Source organism: Rattus rattus, chromosome 1 (assembly GCF_011064425.1).
Source record: "Rattus rattus isolate New Zealand chromosome 1, Rrattus_CSIRO_v1, whole genome shotgun sequence".
Lineage (NCBI taxonomy): Eukaryota > Metazoa > Chordata > Mammalia > Rodentia > Muridae > Rattus > Rattus rattus.
Window position 1 is genome coordinate 147,846,197 of NC_046154.1, and position 22,900 is coordinate 147,869,096.

A 22,900-nucleotide genomic window follows, 5' to 3' on the forward strand; every position below is an offset into this window, starting at 1 on the left:
GAAGCCATCTAGCCGTATCTGGATAGTATCAGCGCTCCCAAAGGACTGTCAGGGCTCAGGACCAGCACTGGCCTCTCACCTTTGGCCCCCATCCCCACACTGCTCACAGGTAAACACTCAGGAAAAGGGAGGGATGCTGGCCCTCTGAACAACAGGACAGAGTTCTTCACAGAGGATCGATTTTAAACCCAGGCATGCAAATCAGCTGAGGGATCTGATTTGTGCTATTTTCCATTGTTGGGGGGATCATGGTATCCAGTGGTAGGAAAGCGAGAGCCCCAAGTGAAGAGCTTTGCCCTCCTGAGTCTGAGCACACTGCCGCAGGTAAGCTGAGCACGGAAATAGAATCGGCGAGCTATTTTAACACGCCATAAACGTATAAACATAGAAAATCCCCGTTTCAGTTAGCTGTAGTACTACTCGCTGGATGCTTTATTTGTGCAGCCGGGAGAGCCAGTTGTCAGAGCAGCTGAGTTTAGGACACAGCACTTCTAGGATGCTCAATGAAGAGACGCTAATTACCTACGATCGACCAAGAACGCTTTCATCTGGGGGGGAACGGCGCAAAACTGACTACTTAGCTCAAAATAAACTCCATCAGTGCACTGAACAATGCAGATGCCTCCGGATGCAAATGCAAGCCAATCAGCTCTCCAAGGGTGGCAGCTAACAAAGTTTTGGAAGAGAGAACGTGTAGGCTAATGAAGATCTCTTCTGTTACCCTCTGGATAAATGACGTTTATGTCTCAAAAACTCAGATGAAGAACACACTCCACAGGGAGAAGATAACTTATTAAATTCCCCAAGTAAGCGCAGTTGAGTTATGGAGCCTCATTCAGCTATTGATGTATCTGTGAATAAATAACAAGGCCCTCTCCTTTCTCAGAGAAGCTCCAGCCACTAAGTCAAGAGTAAACGGGGAGCCATGGGCACCCCGCTTCTTTATCCTGTGTGTTCTAATATGGAAGGAAGCAGGAAGCTTGAAATCTTGATCTTCAAAAGAGCTGTTTTAGGTTCCATGAACTGATCGGCGGAAGAGGAACTATTAGCATCACCATCTTCTAGGAAGGCAAGCTGAGGGTGCCGGGAGACCACTCAGCCTGACTAGATTACAATAAAGGAAGAACATGGGGGTGGGGCATTCAAACATCTAAGCGGAACAGTAACCAGGTAATTCGGCTAAAGACTCACGAGAGAGGAAATTAACAGAGGCGGTCCTCATGGCAGGCACAGGGATCTTGTGCTGCAGATCTGTGCACTGAATCCTTGTACAAGCCCTACCTACCCCTCCATCCAAAACATTCATTGTCAGGGAAAACCTGAACTGTCCATAATGGGTATACTTAAACTATATGGGGATAGCTCTGTCATGTCCTATAGGCTGAGAATAGGCGATAAACGCACCATTGCCTATTATATTGATTTATTACCTATTATATTGATAAAATTGCCAGCTTTGAAAACACTAAGCTAGAGATTCCAAACTTCAATGTCAATCTCGGTGAGCTCCTGAGTACATGTCAGTACTACAAGACAACACACCAGCTGCCGAAACTGGAGATCCCCACACTTCCCAGCCCTCACTGGGGTGTGTGTGTTGGTAATGGAACTCTCCGGAAACCTGCCTGAGGTGCCTTTGAAAACAGCTCCTTCTTATAATTCTTTATATAATCCAGGACGTGCTTGGATGCTCCTTTAGCAGAACCAAAGGAGAAAAGGCTAGGCTTTCCGTGCTGTAACCCAAGCACTCTGGGAAGCTCAAGCAGGAGAGCTGTGGGGTCAAGGATAGCCAAGGTTATATAACAAAACCTGTCTCAACCCCAGCCCTGGAGGGGGGAGGGGGAAGGAGAAGAACTAACATCCTGGAGGCCAAGTAGACAAAGACGAGGACTGAGCTTCACTGACATTTCAGACAACACTTGGAGAGTAACTCACGACCAGGCCTAAGACCCCCTCCAAGTGTGGCTCCTCTTCTGATCATTTGTTGAATTTTCCTTTCCTTTTCCCTAGGGGCAGTGTTCCTTGGACAATTACAAAAAAAGTTCAGCATGTGGTTGGGACAAGGGACCATCAAAACCTGAATTTGGTGGTTGTGGCAGACCAAAGAATAAGAAATTTCCCAGACCTGAAAAAATGATACGAAGAGAGCAGAAGGGAAGATACGGATTCGTGTAATGAAGACACATCACTGCTTCACCTGTGAGGTCTACTGCCCAGCCTGTACTTATAGTAAGTACCCTTGCTCCAGATTGATCACACCCGAGTCTACCTCACCACCACCACTTGCCTTTCTCCCGTCCTAAGAGTCTCAACTGGCAGCTGGAAGTCAGAAAAGACAGGAACCAGGGTAGGAAGGAAGGAAGAAGCTGTTGTTTATCAGGTCTCTGTGGGAAGGCAGAACATTCTTCCTAGGAAACATGCACGCACGCACGCACGCACGCACGCACGCACGCACGCACGCACGCACGCACGCACATTGATAATTAGCCTCCTTCACGCCTGTCACTCTGTAATAAACATCAGGATCCACTTTTAAGGGTACAAGGGTTCTTTAGAGCACAGATGAAAATCGGGGCCCACAGGATCATACCTGGGCTTGATACAGCAGAAAGAAGGGTTCTAGTAAACTTAGCAATGCCTTTCAGATAGTGTGTGTTTTGCTTATGCATGTGGAGTATCTGTGCATACATACATAGAATGAAGGATGCTCAAGATAGAAGCCTTATTAGTGACAATGAACTTTAGGAAACAGGGCCAAGAATCACCCCAACACACACAGGCACACTCACACACAGCACACACACTTGAACACACACACACACACACACACACACACACACACGCACACTCATGCACACACCACACACATTAAACACACACACACACACACACACATCCCCCAAAAGAAAACAAAATTAACAAAAACCTACTGCATTGTTTTGATGGAAAATACTTCTGGTCTTAACTTAGAAGTAAATCTTAAGAACAACACTTTAGGTTGAAGACATTTGTTACTTCAGCAAGTATGATAGCGAGAAACACCCAAATTCCATCAGACATGAGATTACCTTCATACAGTCCAGATCTCCTATAGTTTGTTTCCTAAAATTATTACAAACCAAATGTCTCACTGCTTTCCTTTCCTGATTTGACATAAACTTTTACAAACTGAACAGTCTATTACAGGAAAAGGATTTTAAGAAGGTGATCTTAGGGGCTGGAGGAGTGGCTCAGTGGTTAAGACCACTGACTGCTCTTCCAGAGGTCCTGAGTTCAACTCCCAGAGGCCACAACCATCTGTAATGGGATCTGATGCCCTCTCTTCTGGTGTGTCTGAAGAGAGTGCCTGTGTACTCACATACATAAAACAAAGCAAGAATCAGTAAGCTTAATTTCAGAGTGGCTTAGAAGGATCCACCCCCTATCCGATTTGGCATGCACACATCTAGCTGTGCAGACAGTCATCAACAACAAAGCCTTTCGTAAGGAGAGGCTCTGTAGATACAGGGAAGTAGAAATGGCCTAGGAATTGAGCAAGCCCACTACTGGCCATCCCTGGGAAGGGATGATGCCGACAGTGGCCTTATTTACTTCACTGTTGTCCGTGACACTCTACGGACAGACAGGCCTGAAGAGAAGACTCTCTGAGCTGCTCCTTTCTCCTGAGTAGTCAGTGTAAGTGCAGGGACTTGAAATCTCACGGGGCCGCTTCCTGGGTCTGCTAGACGTGGGCCTCATGCAGCTCTTTACAGGAAAGGAGTCCTGGGGTGGTCAGTGAAATCAGCAAAAGCTGCCCTGTCCCCAGGGCAGTCCCTGAGATCAAGGCACGTGGCTTCTTATTAAGTAAGATGGCAAAGGTATCATGACGAGCAGCAGAGCACCAGTCTGACTGACAGACAGACAGACAAACTCTTCCTTACAATTAACTGAACAAAACAAGCTGGGGACCTCACTTTTTTTGCTAAATACAATGTTGGTGTTTTTTTTTTTATTTTCCCTCTCATAAATAACATTCCTTCTTCGTATTGCTTTTTTTCTCCCAAATTGTGTGTGTGTGTGTGTGTGTGTGTGTGTGTGTGTGTGTGTGTGTGTGTGTGTGTCTGGGTAAGTGTCCACACTCACCCAGTTTGCTCGGAACAACTTCCTCCAAATGGTAGACAAAACCACAAGGGTAGGCTGGGTGGCAGGCTCCCTGGAGACACAGGCGTGGGAACTAAGTAGAGATCTAGATCTGAGTCCTAGCTCTTAGCTGTGTAACTTTAGACAAGCCTAGCCCTAACCCGAGGCCTCTCCCTGTAACTGTGAGAATAGGCAGGCGGACACGGGCATTCCACAGATCAGAGGGCATGAGACAACAGAGCAAGGCCTAGGCGGAGGCAGCCAGGATGGCCTCTGACCTCCATGGTGCAGCTGACCCTGACCTTTTGATGAAGGTGAGTAAAAGACAAGCAGTCATAGAGTTTCCATATAGTATAAAGTCAAGCCCACACTTCACAGCACACGAAGCTGGCTAGTGGAGGGAGGGAGGGAGGGAGGGAGGGAGGGAGGGAGGGAGGGACTGCCATTAGCACAAGGATAAAGGCTGGTGTTTGGACAGGGAAAACAAGCAGCAGTAGCTGGACGAGCTTGGTGTCTTCCGAAGCCTCTGCAGAGAGCCCCTGACACTTGGGCTTCATAACTGGCACTGAGGCAGCAAGTTCTGTCTTCTAATGTCATCGAGTCTCTCTCGCCTGGACACTCTCATAGCCTCTATCTTTGTGACCAGCTGTGCCAAACTACTATGTATTTATGTCCCCCAAATAGAAATGGTCACATGAAGTGCTGTGCTGTCTGCAGAACACTGATAATTGGACGTAGCTCATTTCCCACCTTCCCTGCCACACGCTATGCCTTCTGTTAGGATATTCTTCTCCTACACAAACTTGCCGGGATCCACTCAACATACTATGACCACCTGAGACATGACAAGTAGGACTGCTACACAGAACACCCTTGTACCCCCTGTCTTTAGGCTCCTTGTGAAACCATAGAGAATGCTTTAGAATGCTTTGAAGACAAAGCAAAAGTACTCAGAGGGTGATGCGATGTAAGAGACCCTTCCCACCAATCAGCAATGTAGCATCGGCAGGCACAGGTTAACCTTGCCTTATTTACTAGACACTCATCAGAAATTAAAGGCACCTGTTAGAAATGCAGATGGGGCCAGCAGGCGGCTGCACGCACCTTTAATCTCAGCACTCGGGAGGCAGAGAAAGATCTATGAGATTTCAAGGCCAGCCTGGGCTACATAGAGAAACCCTATCTTCTAAAACTGAAAACGACAAGGAAAAGAAAAGAGAAAAGAACTGCAGATGGGAAGATCACTCGGAAATGGGCTACAGGTGTTCTACCCTGTTCTGAGGTGCTCCTGTGTTCCACCCTGTTCTGAGGTGCTCCCGTGTTCCACCCTGTTCTGAGGTGCTCCCGTGCTCTATCCTGTTCTGAGGTGCTGTGTTCCTGAGGTGTTCCATCCTGTTCTGAGGTGCTCCTGTGCTCCCATGTTCCACCCTGTTCTGAGGTGCTCCTGTGCTCCATCCTGTTCTGAGGTGCTCCCGTGCTCTATCCTGTTCTGAGGTGCTCCTGTGCTCCATCCTGTTCTGAGGTGCTCCTGTGTTCCACCCTGTTCTGAGGTGCTCCTGTGTTCCACCCTGTTCTGAGGTGCTCCCATGCTCCACCCTCCTGTGTTCCTGAGGTGCTCCTGTGCTCTATCCTGTTCTGAGGTGCTCCCATGCTCCACCCTGTTCTGAGGTGCTCCCGTGCTCTATCCTGTTCTGAGGTGCTCCTGTGTTCCACCCTGTTCTGAGGTGCTCCTGTGTTCCATCCTGTTCTGAGGTGCTCCTGTGTTCCACCCTGTTCTGAGGTGCTCCTGTGCTCCACCCTGTTCTGAGGTGCTCCCGTGCTCTATCCTGTTCTGACCCGTGCTCTATCCTGTTCTGAGGTGCTCCCGTGCTCCACCCTGTTCTGAGGTGCTCCCGTGCTCTATCCTGTTCTGAGGTGCTCCTGTGTTCCACCCTGTTCTGAGGTGCTCCCGTGCTCTATCCTGTTCTGAGGTGCTCCCGTGCTCTATCCTGTTCTGAGGTGCTCCCGTGCTCTATCCTGTTCTGAGGTGCTCCTGTGCTCTATCCTGTTCTGAGGTGCTCCTGTGTTCCACCCCGTGTTCCACCCTGTTCTGAGGTGCTCCCATGCTCCACCCTGTTCTGAGGTGCTCCCGTGCTCTATCCTGTTCTGAGGTGCTCCTGTGTTCCACCCTGTTCTGAGGTGCTCCCGTGCTCTATCCTGTTCTGAGGTGCTCCTGTGTTCCACCCTGTTCTGAGGTGCTCCTGTGTTCCATCCTGTTCTGAGGTGCTCCCGTGCTCTATCCTGTTCTGAGGTGCTCCCGTGCTCTATCCTGTTCTGAGGTGCTCCTGTGCTCCATCCTGTTCTGAGGTGCTCCTGTGCTCCACCCTGTTCTGAGGTGCTCCCGTGCTCTATCCTGTTCTGAGGTGCTCCCGTGCTCTATCCTGTTCTGAGGTGCTCCTGTGTTCCACCCTGTTCTGAGGTGCTCCCGTGCTCCACCCTGTTCTGAGGTGCTCCCGTGCTCCATCCTGTTCTGAGGTGCTCCCATGCTCCACCCTGTTCTGAGGTGCTCCCATGCTCCACCCTGTTCTGAGGTGCTCCCATGCTCCACCCTGTTCTGAGGTGCTCCCGTGTTCCACCCTGTTCTGAGGTGCTCCCGTGCTCCACCCTGTTCTGAGGTGCTCCCGTGCTCCACCCTGTTCTGAGGTGCTCCCGTGTTCCACCCTGTTCTGAGGTGCTCCTGTGCTCTATCCTGTTCTGAGGTGCTCCTGTGTTCCACCCTGTTCTGAGGTGCTCCCGTGTTCCACCCTGTTCTGAGGTGCTCCCGTGTTCCACCCTGTTCTGAGGTGCTCCTGTGCTCTATCCTGTTCTGAGGTGCTCCTGTGCTCTATCCTGTTCTGAGGTGCTCCTGGAAGGAACCCTCCTCAGCCTCTGCAGCCTCAGACCCATGTGGCCATGGAGATGAGATGGAGACATGGGTGAAAGAAACTACAGAAAACCGGAAGCGTCATCAGACACTGTTCTCAATACCTCTTATATTACTGTAAGTAAAACTACTTCTATTCACACAGAACTAACTAACCCAAATGAATCTTGTGTTTGGCTGATTTTGGAATCAACCTGTGGGACAGGATTCCCTCTCCTTAAACAAGCAAACAGGAAAAGTCTCAAACATGGCCCAAATTCTTGCGCAGGTGCTGGAGTGCATCAGAGGGCCCTGTGGTCAATTCTACTTTGTCATCTGTCGGTTTGAGGCCTCAACTGGCCTAGTGTTTCTGGGTATCTGCATCATTAACAACACCCAGGACAACACCAAGCCTGAAGGATCATGGCAGATGGAGGTAACATGTTACTGAGTAGAGAGCCCACCAGGTTTCCTAGAGGAAGAAAATGGGAACAAAGACCTGCATGAAGGAGTCTACAGCAGTCTACTATTGCTAAATAAAACACATCATAAGAGCTGGAGAGACGTAGGGGATCTGAATTCAATTATGACCGTCCTGACCTCTAGTTCCAGAGGATCCGATGCCCTCTTCTGACTTCCCTGGGTATCATCTACCCAGACAGTAGACAGACATATATGTAGGAGAAAGACACACACACAAAGATAAAATAAATAAATCTTAAGTAGCCTCGGCAACAAAGAATTCTGGTTCTTAGGCTGAGAGTTTATTTAAACATTACCTACATGGCAGACTCCCACACACTCTTTCTGGTTAAAAAACATTTCTATTTCTTCTTCCTTCCTTATCCTCCTGCCTGCCTGCCTGCCTGCCTCCCACTTACTGCTCGGCTGTGAATCTACATCCTTTACTGTAGGTGTAGACCCAGGCTACACCCTATGGCAAGCTTGCAATCTGGGGCAGAGGATGGGAAGCAAGTTCCCACAGAGACTGTGTGAGGCAGACCGTGAATGTCTGGAGGTGTCTTGCTCTGTTTCTCTTTGTGTTCCTGAAGCCTACATCTATATCTGAGTGAGAATACAAGAGAAGCTGCCATGTTTAAGGAAGCAAGTTATAGCACAGCTTCCGGTCATTCCCTACAATGCCACGGGATGGTAGTTCAAACCAACAATGGAATCATGGTGTTAGTGCTACTAGCCCCATCTACTCAGAGCTTCTTTACAAGGACGGAAACATTGAACTTCTTGTTCTTTGAACATTTTCTCTAAGTACTGCATAGCTCCTGTGTGTGAGAAAGGCAGAGGGAAAGAACATTAAAAATTAGTAAGCTGTGTTCTCTCATGAGCTTAGGGTGAAAAGGAGTTACTTGGTAGAGTTTTCTTTTCAGCTTAGACTATCACAAGCTAAAATGAAATGTATCAACAGTGGCACTCAAGCTGTGTAGCTATAGGCTCAGCACTCATGAAGGTTTGAAGAGTGCCTTAGAAATAGAGTGGTCAGACAGGGCGAGCAGAAGATCGCCCCCAAATATGCTAGGGCAGATGGGAAGGCCTTGAATGGCATCAGAAGACATTTTACTGTTCCACAGACAGGGAGCCTCACTCAAGTCCCCCAGTGGTCACATAGCTTGTTCTACTCATAGGGTGTGCAGATGCTGGCTGGGAAAGGGATGGATCATAGAAGCAGAAGCAGAAGCAGACAAAGTTAATAGGACAGACATCTTAGAGCACTGAACATGGAACTGTTAACATAGCCACTGAGCCAGGCTCTGCACAAAGCAGGTGCTCAAAGCTCCACCAGGCAGGCAGAACACTGGCCAGGTAGTCTCGTGGGGGTTTAGTGTCTACGGGCGTCCCTGTGGCCCTGGAGTCTGGACAGTAGTGACACGGGTGTGGAAGGGGTCAAGGACAGAGGCTTGATACGAGCAATGATGGGCACAGGTGGAAGAGATGAGCACAGACAGCACTGATTCAGGGAGAGTGGGGACAGGAAGACGGAGAAGGCAGAGCTGGAGGACATACAAGATCACAGCAAGAGGAAGAGGAAGCTGCCTCAATAGAGGCAGGCCTACCAGACGGAAGGCTGCAGGGCAGGGGGAGCTGCAGGTGCAAAGATCAGGAAGACACTGGAGGCTCTGGGGTGCTGAGCGAGGATGGGAGGCAGCACCAGGTCGGAGTCACTTAACAGTAAGTGTGAGCGGAACCTCCTTCTGCAGGGAACGTGGTAATGAGAAAACACGGAGGGGCCAGTGGGAGGCCACCATCAAAGGCCCGAGAACTGCCTGGCTGCTCTTGGTCCTAGTCAAACTGCAAGATCTCCTTACTTTTTTTATTAGCTAACTGCATCCATGAAGAACCTACCAGGCCAAAAGGAAAAAAAATAGAAAAAAAAAAAAAACCAACAAAAAAACACAAAACGTTTATATCTCATTCCATCAAGCATTTTCTTTTTGCGTGTGTGTGTGTGTGTGTGTGTGTGTGTGTGTGTGTGTGTGTGTGTGTGTGTGTGTGTGTGTGTGTGTGTGTGGTGTGTGTGTGTGTGGTGTGTGTGTGTGTGTGTGTTTGTGTGTGTGTGTGCGGTATGTGTTTAGACCTTACTGTCCTGGGCTGTGGCTCACATTTTCATTTCTGGCTAAGAGGCCAAAGAGCACCTGCCTAATTTGCCTACTGGGAGAGGTATGAGGTATAAAGTGAACGATCTGTAAGTGCCTTTAATCCCAGCGCACGGGAGACACAGGCAGACAGATCTCTCTCTCTCTCTCTCTCTCTCTCTCTCTCTCTCTCTCTCTCTCACACACACACACACACTCTCATACAGACACACACACACACACTCACATACACACACTCTCACTCACAGACTCACACACACACACACACACACACTCTCACACACACTCTCTCTCTCTCTCTCACACACACACACTCCTCACACACACACTCTCTCACACACACACTCTCTCACACACACACTCTCTCACACACACTCACTCTCTCTCTCTCACACACACACACTCACACTCTCTCTCTCTCTCTTACACACACACACACACTCTCTCTCTCTCTCACACACACATTTCTCTCTCTCTCTCTCTCTCTCTCTCTCTCTCTCTCTCTCTCTCTCTCTCTCTCTCTCTCTCTCTCTCTCTCTGCAGGTTCATTTACTTCCACGTGAGCAGGTTTTACTCCTACCAGACTCCAAGCCTGCGATAGTGACAGTCCCATCCCACTGACACTCAGCAAAGACGTTCACAAAGACATTTTCTAAGTGACACTACAAATGGATAATTCTGACTCTTTATGACCAGTACAATTGTTATAGCACACACAAAACTCACGGACTTCATGCTAAATGAAATAAATCTGTCACAGAGAGTCGAGCAACTTTTAATGCACTTACCAGAGGCACCTACAGTCGTACAGTAGCAACTTCACTGAAGGGAAGTCCTGCTAATGATCATACCACAGTGTGAATTTACTGTCACTGAACTGCAGTTTAAATTGGTCACTGTTACATTACATATATTTATTATAAGAAGAAGGTCAAATTAAGATCAATTCTCAGGTGAGTGGATCATCAATAAGTTTTTTTTTTTCTTTTTTCTTTTTTTCGGAGCTGGGGACCGAACCCAGGGCCTTGCACTTGCTAGGCAAGCGCTCTACCACTGAGCTAAATCCCCAACCCCAATAAGTATTAAGTAATACAGTTCTTATGCAGTCAACACCTCCATGGTGCAAGAAACCTGTAAGCAAATGTGACTCAAGACAGGGAGTACTGGGGCTCATATCTTATATCGAAAATAGCCTATTTCTGGAAAGACAGCATCTTAAACCTGGTGTGGTAGTGCACACTTTTAATTCTAGCACTCCTGAAGTACATGAGTTGGGGGCCAGCCTGGTCTACACAGTAAGTTCCAGGCCTGTCATGGCTACAAGGTGAACCAGTCTCAAACTAACAAACAAGCAAGCAAAAATCAAATGGAAACCTATATTTATTTATCTATTTATTTATAAGGCAGAGCCTGGCTATGTTGGCCAAGCTTGCCTCAAACTTACTACCTCCCTGCCTGACCACGTCCAGATTTTGTGTAAATTAGGTCCTTAAAATATAAATATTCATCTCTGATGCCCAGAAATGCTTGCTGACAGGAGCCTGATATAGGTGTCTCCTGAGAGGCTCTGCCAGAGCCTTACTGATACAGATGAGGATGGTTGCAGCTAACCATTGGACTGAACAAGGGAACCCCAATGGAGGAGCTAGAGAAAAGACTAGAGCTGAAGAGGTTTGCAACCCCATAGGAAGAACAACAATATCAACCAACCAGACCCGACCAGAGCTCCCAAGGACTAAACTACCAACCAATGAGAACCCATGGCTCCAGCCACTTATGTAGCAGAGGATGGCCTTATCTGGCATCAATAGGAGGAAAAGCCCTTGGTCCTGTGAAGGCTCGTTTCCTTAGTTAAAATATAAGATGTCCAATGTGTAAATGTTGGGGTATGAATCTCTATAGGAGCCTGCTGTCCTCACCTCTGTCCGGCTACTGTCGGCCTGTTCTTGAGGGTCTGACGCTCCCCTCTGCCATTTCTGACCCTACAATATTTGCCTCATTCCTCTAACTTCTCGTCACATTAGGAACATATACTAAACCAGTTGTTACTGTGGTTGTTAACTGTAACATTATTTTAAAGAGTTTTTTTTTTTTTTTCCCGGAGCTGGGGACCGAACCCTGGGCCTTGCGCTTACTAGGCAAGCGCTCTACCACTGAGCTAAATCCCCAACCCCTAACTGTAACATTATTAAGCCAGGGTCTTGTTATAGGGCCCAGGTTGGTCTTAAAAGCTCTATTCTCTTGTCCTAGCTTTCGAAGTTGCCTGGTAAGCTACCAATTATGTCTCAAAAGATTATCTTATTAAAACAGCATTCATTATTTCTTGTTATAGGTAAATTACACATTTATGGCTTACTAGTTTTCTTAGTCATGCATCCATATATCCCTATCCACTGCCCATGCTTAGTGGACTCCATACAGAGTCTGGAGAGCATGGGAGGTAACCTCAAGTCACTTCTGCTAAAGACAGAAGCCCAGTTCTGACCTCCCCACCCAGGCTCACACACTACCGTCAACAGTAAATTGCTTTACTGTATGCCACTGTGCATACTTGAGCCCTGCTTGGCTTTCTCTCTGCTGTGTTTATGCTGCCTCTTCCTACACCACGCTTATACTTTCCTACTTACTGAAGCCTTCGCCTGACATAAGGCTCAGCTCAGACTTGTCCTGAAAGGCTGCTCGAGCTTTATCATTTCCAGTTCCTGATGGTCCGACAGCTCTGCATTATGGGACTTCCCTCAGTGAGTAGCATCCCTTCCCAGCATTTACTCAATAAAAATTTATGGAATGAGTGATTGCAAGAGGTGTGTGTGTGTGTGTGTGTGAGTGAGAGAGAGAAAGAGAGAGAGAGAGAGAGAGAGAGAGAGAGAGAGAGAGAGAGAGAGAGAGAATTAACTTCTTTTTGCACTAGTACAAGGTAAGATGGAAACAAGGGAGTCGGCTGGAGCCAACTGACACCTGATTGAGCTTATGTGACAGAGTTTTCAAATCCTAAAGCATTAGGGTACACTGCATGACCTAAATCCTCTTTACCTAAAAGCTCTCAAACTAAGACAAGCCTTCCATGTACTTAAGAAATAAAACAACGGGAAGAGGGTTTCTTACGAAGAAAAGAGGACAAGGATTTTTCTCGTCCCAGCTCTGAAGTGCAGAGACTTCATGAACAGCACGGGCATCAATCTGTGAGTGTGAGAGGTGTGCAGCACATGGGCACACTCCATCTCCATTAGCGACTGAGTGCTGGGACAGCCTGCTGACATTCCTCACGTTATTGAAGGAGCAAAAGTTGGCTGTTTTCTGAGATAGGACCACAGCAAGGGGCCAGATGCTCTTCTGTGCTGAGTGAAAACTGCCAACCCCCTAGACCTTCCTGAAGCAATCCGCATGGCTGTGAGCCAGGCACCCTGGAGAGCAGGGCGATCTGGGAGCAGGGAGAGCTGCTGGGGAAAAGTGAAGGCCATGGCACCAAGTGGACAGTCTGATTTCTAGCTCGGATCTAACACCCCAGTATGCTCATTTCTGAATTAAAACAGAACATGAAATGAATATTAAGGCTTAAAATAATAACATATAGAAGACATAAGAATGATTTGTTTCCTTATCTATGGAGGCCTTTGAAAGAAAATATAGGTTTACCGGAAGACACCTCCAGGAGAGATGTCAGACGCATTGTAGGAATGAAATTACTGCCAACGACATCATGCACCATGCCAAGCATGAGGTGAGACTTTACAAGCCTCCCTTTCACAAGGGCTCTATGAACAGGCGTCATTATCCCCTCCTAGTAGAGTATGAAATAAAGACCCCAAGATGTTAACAAAGCTGCATGAGGTCTATTAAAGAGAACAGAATCACTGGATTTTAAATAAAGTCCTTACTTTATTTAAAAAAGACTTATTCATTTACACTGTAGCTATCTTCAGACACACCAGAAGAGGGCATCGGATCACATTACAGATGGTTGTGAGCCACCATGTGGTTACTGGGATTTGAACTCAGGACCTCTGGAAGAGCAGTCAGTGCTCTTAACCACTGAGCCATTTTTCCAGAGTCTACTCTCAATGGGTGGATATATTGATGATTTCAATCTATGCAATCAATTAGATTTGACCATAAGCAGGTCTATTTATACAATATTTGTTGTTGGCCCAGATTTACAGCTGGCTGACTTTGACCACTTACAGATCACCAGTATTTTTAAGAGTCAGCAGGCTACAAAAAGCTAACAATTGAGATTTAGACTGTGTATAGTATAAAAGGGATTTCTGTTTAAAAAGAAAGTTAAGGGTACATGACACTGTAGTCTCCACCATTCTCTAGATACTGAGGTACCTGTCATGTCTGACAGGCGATCCAAAGCACTGAGCCCTACCTTAGGATGAGCACCTCCAGGTGCTTGTGTGGCGCGTCTGCGGACCCAGCCCTTCTGGCAGACACTTGCCCCTCACTCTAGGTCTCATCACATGGATATAAGCCCTGATGCCAAGCTTTCCCTCCAGCCGTAACTACAGACAGCCCCACTGTGGAAGGGCTTTGCCATCAGCCGCGGTGCACGTGCTGCGTGGCGACAGCTGTGCCTAACCAAACTCCTACCCGAGAGCCTAGTGCACTTAGTAGGAGCGTGAGAGAGTGGACGAGAAGGAAGCTAAGCTGTGCACCGTGCTTGGATGTGCTACAGTTGGGCCATTTCCATCACTACTTCCCTCAAGCTTTAAGAAATTCTGTTAGTTCATAGTTTCCACTTACATTCACTCACCTTTCCCTCTCAGTGACAGATGCCAAATGCTTCCTGAGTGTGTGGGTGCAACACAATGTTTATGACATATTACACTAGCAAAAGGTAATAATAATTTACAGATGAGAACAGCATATACAACTCTCACTGTAAACTCGCAGCCACTTGACTCTCAGAGAACGCTTCTACTGAATTCTTGTACTGTACCTGCTGATGACAGCTAATCAAAGAGTATGGACTTGGGGTAGTTTCCATTTAAACTGATGAGTAAGACAAGAGGAACCAATGGTTCTACCATATCCAAAATGTACCTGCTGACTCATGAGTGACTGCTGTGCTGCCTGACAGGTTCATGTGCCAGCTACCTAGAGCTAGGATGGTGGAAGCAAAATAGCAATCCTCTTCTTACTGTTCAGTTTAGAGCGACAGCCAGCCACTGCCCCCCGCCCCCAATCACACACTGAGTGTCCCAGTCCTGTGGCAGGGATACTTTCCCCACAGTGGACTTTAACTATGCCACACAGACCTCAGGGTCGGGAGAAGGGTATAGTAGGCACCACTAGACAGGATGTCAGCCATGTAGGCAGAGGCATAGCCTCTCATTTTTTTTTTTAACCTTTGCTTCTTGTGCCAGCTTCCACATCCATATGGTTACTAATGACTGCTCTGCTTAATGAATGACTTGCATAATTAAAATTTTTTTGAGACAGAGCCTTACTTATCCTAGAAATTACTACATGGACCAGGCTGGCCTCAAACTTAGACATCCACTGGCCTTCGGCTCCAGAGTGCTAGGATTAAAGACCTCGCCACTACACCGGGCTGAATTTTGCTGGCTCCACCAACCTACTGCCCTTCCCACTTCCAGATCTCTCTTCACTTTGTGATGCTATCCTATCAGATAAATTCATAACACCACATATGTTATCACTGGAATAACTAACAAAGTTTAGATGGCATGGATATCAACATATTCTTGAGATGTGTTCTTGAACATTTGATGTGCCCCTCATCTCTGTTCAACTTTAGACAAAAGTCTGAAACTGAGAAATCAAATGCAATGCAACAAAATGCATTCCAGTGATTCTTTTTTCTGTCTCACATAGCCCAGGCTGGCCTCAAATCCCTCATGAATGCATGGACGGCTGGTCCTTCTGCCACAGGCTGGGCTTACCTGCTTATACTACCAAGCCCACACACTAATATCATTTTCAAACTCACTTTAAATTGATAAACTCGCTTTAATTAAAAAAAAAAAACCAGTGTGATACTACTTTAGAGTAACAGGAGACATTACTTTAAACAGGACAGCAGAAATGTTCTTAATTATAAAACTCCCTCTACCTGCCAACTTTTTTACACTTTGATTACAGTTTTTAACATAAATTGAATATTTGTTTTCTGCTAAATGGAATGAAATTGGACACAGACCTGAATTTCTCCTTTGACTTAGCGTTCTGTGGAATCTAGCAGCAGTGGTTCCCCATTAAGGCGAGTGGGAATTTGCTGCTTCCCACGACTCTGAGGTGTGGAGAAGGCAGAGGCTCGAGCCATCACCACAGTAGAGCACAAAGAAGCTTAGTACAACTGGTGGTTGTGCTGGCTCTGAGGCCAGGGAGCCTGGCTCCACCCCATGCAACTGCCCCCATCTCAGATTTCCCATCTGGAAGAGGGGAAAACAGTAAAACTGCTGCTTTCCATGTTTGGAGTATTAAGTAGAGAGCCAAACCTAAGTACATGACAAGGCACGCAGCCAAGAGGAAGCATTACCTGCTACTGAAAACTGTCTGAATTCACTCAGAACAGGAGGGCTCATCACCCAGTTCCAAACTTTGTTAAAGAGAAAAACAACCAAAGCTGCATGAACGTGGCCACAGAAAACCATCAAGGCACGTGACTTCCCAATGGAACAGTGATCACATTACTAGCCTTGAACCTTTGATCTCAGGGCCCTGCTTTATTTATTCCTGCAGGCTGCCTGCCTCTGGTGTCTGCTCCTACATGTTTGTTTCTTCCAGACAGGGTTTTATTATGTAGCTCTGGCCAGCCTAGGATACATGTAAGCCAGGCTTGACGTTGAACTTGTGGTGATCCTCCTGCCCCGGCCTCCCAAGTATTTGGCCAGAGAACAACAGCATTGAATACAGGTGGGCCTCATAAAGTTTTGTGTTGGAAACAATGGTTATTAATTTAAACACCTGGTAATTTCCCGAAGTATATTCCATTTTTAACATTCCTTTCTATTTCCCTCAATTTACAAGGTGCTTAGAGAGGTGTGGGACAAAGTCCATGATGCGCACAGCTGATGTGCACAGCTGGGAGCAGCCTCTAAGATGAGCCCTGCTCTCCTGGCTTCACTGTAGTCTTTAGTGTGCACCTGAGATACGGCTTGCCTTCTCTGAGCCAAAGACACAGTTTAGTGTCTACAGTGGACATTTTCTTCTCAACAACTCAAGTCATTTTATTTCGGTTGGCAGTGTGACTGACTAAGATACAAAAGGCAGGCTTGGGGTTGGGATTTAGCTCAGTGGTAGAGCGCTTGCCTAGCAAGCAAAAAGGCCCTGGGTTAGGTCCTCAGCTAAAAAAAAAAAAAAAAAAAAAAGATACAAAGCAGGCTTGGGAATGGTGCAGAGGTGGTGGCTTTTCTTTATGCTGACTTGACTGGTTGGGGGCAGTTCAGGACAGAGGAGACACAGCAAGAGGAAAGGCCTCGACTTCTGTGATACTTTAGAGCCTTGGCTGGCTATTTGGCTTCAACAGCTCCATCCAGAGAGTTCTCTGGCCTGAGGAAAAGTGGGCTGGTCATCTTCAGCCACTGTGCACTTGTGGTCACTGCAGAGAGGAAAAACGACTACTGCACAGATTCAGAGGACCCTTCCGTGACACTGGGCATCCTCTCTTCTGTTTGATGTGATTACTAAAAATTGTTCAAGTAGAAATACTCTTAAAGCATTAGATTACTTGAGAACTTAAAAGCACGTTTCTGTTCACGGTACTAACTTTTGTGTATTTGGCATGTAACTTTTGTGTATTTGGCGTGTAACTTTTGCTTCTCTTTTCAAAACCCATTGCCTTTCAAATTGCCGTGTCCTGCTTTGGGAGTGAGATGGCGGGGTGTTTCTACCGCTGCTTCTGGGGGGCTGTAGTGTGTGTGCCTGATGATTAACCCTGCACAGAAGCATGGCACAGGCCCAGAGCCACACATCTTAACGTGTTTTCTGCTTGGAAGGGGGATTTACCAAGGTTGTGCAAGACCTTCATTGTAGTTGAAGATATGTGTATGACTGTTTTAAACATAAAACTTGTAACAAGAAATGCTCATAAAATGGAACCATTCAAATTTCTTGGAGACCTGAACCAGCAGGTTAACATTTTCTACTATGATAAAAGCACTCCATTGCACTCTGTACACTTGAAGTAGCAATTCTACAAGTTCTAGGAATATTGTTTGATCCATCTGCTAACATCAAAAAGAAAGAACCTAGCAAGACGAGATTAAAGGCACCCATTAAACCCCGAAGCAGGGGGAGGGAGGTTGATGGGCACTGGGAAAAGAAACTCCTTGGCTGTTGAAATCTACAGCAAGACAATTTTGATGGAGAAACTAAAGACATTTTTGAGAATGGGTTGATATTAGAAATGCTTATGTTCTTTGTATATTTTTTAATTTCTTAGATGCTAAGGGGTAAAATTTTATGATTCATTGGAGGAAACAGAGTTTGAGGCTCTAAGATCTAGAAAGACAAAAATATTATTTTCCTGAAATTGGTTTTTCAACTATTATATAAAAGGCAATTTTAAAAAAAATATAAATTGCAGGATTCATCAGAAGTATTTCAGGAGATAATCATCCGTGGCCCTGAAGGCAGGCAGCGTGTGGACACTTCAGAGCATGCGCCAGCCCCCCCCCCCATGTGGACACTTCAGAGCATGCGCCAGCCCACCCCCATGTGGACACTTCAGAGCATGTGCCGGCCCCAAGCGACAGAGCCTTGCCCATACACGCCTCGGGTTGGTTTTGGCACTATAAAGTCAAATATGTTTTTAAAAATATTATTTTCTTAATTTGTTTTCTGTAGGCAAAAATATCAAGAGGAAAACTTAAAATGATTTCTGGGGATGGGGATGGGGTGGGAGTAAACCACATCACATGACATCTTTGATTTCACAAAGGCATCTTTACTGGCGATTAGAGCCTTTGAAGACCCCATCATTCAGGGCGTGAAAGTTAATCCAGAGCGTGGCCAGTAGCAAACTGAACAGGGGGTGCTCTCTGCCTGCTCCTTCAGGGGTTACTTGGAAGAGTAGCCCCTCACTTGTAAGTATGCCAGCCGAAACTCTGGGGACCTGCGGGGTTCCCCCGATGAAAAGACCCATCAGCGGTTTGCCTCCATCTCCTTGGTCTTGAGGAAATGGCTAGATTTTATACAAAACCTGTTTATAACTCCTGCAAGTGATACTTGCATCCATCTGGTGATGTGACATCATTTCATCAATAATTTAGGGGTAAGAAACAGATTCGAGGACTCGACGCGCGGAAGCGCAGACCCACTCCGCCCTCTTACCTTGCTCTTTGATCTGGCGGATCTGCTTCACAGTTTCTTTTAAGATGGCACATTTGTCAGGTTTGAAGTTGAAGTTGTCGATATCATTAAAGTTTGCAAAGATCAGCTCTGCGAGTTCCTCTATGTACTTATTCTCCTGCTCGCGGTTACGTTTCTCCGTGCTCCTTTTGGGGCTAAGAAGGAATGTGGCATCATTATTTATCTGAAAGCAACTGCTGAACTCCTTTAAAAGTGAGCAGAGAAGACAAGCGGCCTCCTCAGTAAGGCACTTAAGACCGGGACAGTAGTTGGTCGCACGTTTTCAAACATTCAAGTCTTGACGGGTCTGTGATTCTCTTTTGTCCTTTGTGGGATTACTTCCTGGATGTGCTCATCTCCAGCCTCGCTGTAGCAAGGGGCACTGTGCCTAGGACAGAGCTTTGCAGGGGTGAGCGCTGACCTCACCGTCGCACAGAGAAGGGCTTGAAAGAATCAGTAAGGAGTTATGTCAAAAAGAAAAGTCAGCTTCTACTTAAGGTAAGTTTGAAAGGGAGACTTAAAGTTAGGTGATTTTAATTGGAACATGAGTTTCAATCCCTTTTCTGTTTTATTTTGGTAATCAAAAATGGTAATAAAACAAATCTTTATAAGATCTTTAGATTTTTATTTTATATTTATAATTCCTGAAGATTTCCTTAGAATATTTGTGATCCAATCAGGTAAGGTAAAAAGTCCCAAGCTAAAAGTGCAAGTGACCCAGGGCTCTGTGTTAGCTGTCCACCCCAGTGACAGGCAAATTACAGACAAATGGTCAGAGTCCAACTGAATTTCAATGATTGGAGAAAAATATAAAAACTGGCAAAAATCTTCTCACATACATTTGATAAAATAATGAAACTCCAAATTTCCTCTTGAAAATAATATAATTATTTGCTCACACACAGAGGTTCATTAAATGATGCCAAAACAGGGGAAGAAGCTGAATTATTTAATTTTCTGTACTTTTATTCCTTGGCCCAGTGAGCTACAGCAGGGCAGGGAGGAGGTTCTGTGTCTTCTAGGCCTCACTTCCGCGTGTGTTCTCCCTTATTAAAGTCATAGGAAGGAGGAGGCTGAGAGAAGGTCTTCTAGGAGCCCAGAACCTGTGCAACCTCCCCCCCCACCTCCCCCCCCAACACTCCTTTACACTTAGACCGGGGGAAATGACAAGTCAGTGAGAAAGGAGACTGAGATACAGGACTCATGAGAGGCCACAAGGAAGGGATTCCCTCCTTGCCACAACTGGGCCCCTGGGAAGAGACTGCTCAGCCAGGGGCCCTAGAGCATGAAGGGAAATCTGGCAGCCAGCAGCAGGTGGAGAGGACCAAGAAGTGGACCTTGGGAACCTGAGGGCCAAAAGGTAGCAGGGCTGGGTGTGGAGAGGGGAGTTAGATAGGCCGGTGATCAGTGCTGCAGGAAAAGCCTAAACCGTGGGTTTTCCGACCTTTCTCCTCTTCTCTTGGTAACTTTTTCTAATGCACAATCCCCGTTTCCTAATATTTTTTAATCACATAATCTAGAAGCAGTGTTTTTATTTAACTTTAAAAATCATTTATAGGTGCTGGGCGAGGTAGCCCACACCTTTAATCTGGGCAATTGGGAGGTAGAGGCAGGTGCATCTTTACGTGAGTTTGAAGCCAGCCTGGTCTCAAGAGACAGCAAGGGCTACAAAGAGAAACCCTATCTGGGAAGACAAAAAAGCAAAACCAAAACCCCCAAAACAACAACAACATTTACAGGCTTGAAAATATCAAAAGTATGGGAAAAAAACCCTCTCTTTGTGGTGGTTTAAATGAGAAAAGCCTCCATGGGTTCAGTCATTCGACTGCACAGTAAGCAGAGGCTGAGGAGGTGTGGCCTTGCTGGAGGAAGTACGTCACTGGGGGTGGGCTTTGAGAGCCATTACCTGTGTCTGTCTGTTCTCTGCTTCCTGCTCCTTCAGCCACACCTTCTGTTTGCTGCTCTGCCTCCCTGCCATGATGGTCTCGCATCTTTGGAATTGTAAGCCAAAATGAGCTCTCACTTTCTGAAGCTGCTTTGGTTGTGGTGTCTCATCACAGCAAAGAAAAGCAAACTCTCTTCCATCTTTGTTTCCTTTCTGCACCAGTTCTAACCCACCAAGGCAGGTAGCAACAATCACGGTTTCCTGGTTACCCCACAACACAACTACAGATGCTTCCTCCTCTCCAAACTCTTTTTTCAATATAAAGGGCAAAGCAGCCCATAAACATCTTTTGAACTTTGCCCTTTCTCTCTCATAACATCTTTTGGGATAGTATCTAATTATATATGTAGGCTAGGCTGGCCTCTAAGTCCTATACAGCCTAGCTTGGTCTTAAATTCCTCCTGCCCCAGACTTCAGGGTACACTACCACAACTGGCTCTGTGCCCCAGTATTTTAGGAGGCCTTTAAAAATATCAACCTCATTGTTTGTCACAGTTGCACTGTGTTCCAGGCCACAGACCATCTTAAAATGTTCTCTGCAAATTTTTCCTGCCCTTTTATGAATCTAAGCAAGAGTGCAAATGAGTAAGCTCACACCTCTGGCGTTCTGCACACACAGACACTGCCATGAGGCCATTCCTGAGAGCAGAACTGCCATTATGATATTGCCAACTTGTTTTAAAATTGTTTGTTTTATCCACTGAAGAACCACAATTTATTTTTAAGTAAAAAAAACAATTGGATTGAACATTTCATGCCATAAAAAAAGACAAGAACTCAGTTCAAACAAACAGCATATCTTTCACTACAGAATGTACCTGTTACAGTGTTCGCTGACCTAAAAGAAAATGTGGAAACTCAAAGATTATGGCAATGAACTGATTATAAAAGTAAAAAGACACAGGGTTAGTAAAGAAAAATATGAGGGAATTTCCTTTTAAAAAGAATAAATTCTGCAAATAAAATATCCAAAATTTAAGCAGTTACATATATAAAAATTGAATTAGAGAAAAAAGCCAAACAAATATTTACACTGAGAGTAAAATCAGTGCAAAACCAACAAAGCAGCACACAGACTCCTAACAGACATGGCGGTTCTCTGGCCAGCAATACGCTCACCTGGGTCCGAGCTGGTCCGGACATTCCTTGCGTTTTCTGGTCTCTGCCCTGGACGGGTCAGAGGTATTTTCTCCCATCCCACTCATCTTGAACACATATCAGCAACTAAAACAGAAAACGGGTGGGGAAAAATGCATGAAGAGTTCTAATAAAGTGTCACAACATTCTGCCCACATGTAAGGACTTCAATCAAACACCTGATGGCAGTTCTAAACACACTGTTTTGATAAATGCACACGGATAATGTAAAATTAAAAATCAGTCCCCTCTTCCCTTGCATATCTTGCTTAAAGGCTAAGGGAGGGCAAAGGTTAATATTAGGAACACCCCCCCCCCCGAGGCCAGGCTCTTTAGGCAGAGACTCAACACCCAGCGCTTGCCTGGCCCTGGCTACAGCCTCTGGTTTCCAGGGGGCTTCTGCACCATGAAAATGACAGCTGTTGAAGGGGCTCCTCCCAGTCTGTTTTGGGTTGGCCAATGTGTTATGTGCGCTGCAATAGCTCACACTGACAGACAGCCTGGGGCAGTGGGCAGGAACACTTTTATAAAGGGTTCCAAATTTGGCCAGGTAGATCTGACCCCCTTGCTGTGGCCCTGTACCAGACTCTAAAAAAGGCCTCCAAAATGGAGGTCCTTCCTGCCTCCCTCCCGCTTCCTCTCAGGGCAGTTCACCTCACTCTTAAGCTAGCAAGGTGGCTGCCTTTCTCACATTCTGCTAGACCCCCTTCTCTTGCAGTCCAGATGCTAATCATGGCTGTGGGAGGAAGACGACTCTGATAAAGCTCCTGCTTGCTGAATTGCTTTTGGTGAGAAACTGAAAAGGACACACAGAAAGCGACCCAGTGTCCTCACACTGGACACCACTGGGGCCACTATGTGACTTGTATGCAAGGGCAAAGTGACAGTTCT

The 22,900-nt window shown here is 46.3% G+C and overlaps 1 protein-coding gene across 1 annotated transcript in view; it reads right to left on the reverse strand.

Moving 5' to 3' along the window:
* Positions 1-22,096, reverse strand: part of Ncoa2 (nuclear receptor coactivator 2) — a 79,994-nt gene extending 57,898 nt beyond the window's left edge. The window contains exons 1-2 of the mRNA XM_032906771.1: positions 21,992-22,096; positions 18,910-19,082 (exon numbers count right to left, since the gene is read on the reverse strand). Coding sequence (XP_032762662.1) covers positions 18,910-19,082; positions 21,992-22,077 — 259 coding nt within the window. The 5' untranslated portion in view covers positions 22,078-22,096. The remainder of the gene's footprint in view (positions 1-18,909; positions 19,083-21,991) is intronic.
* Between the last annotated feature and the right edge of the window lie 804 nt (positions 22,097-22,900).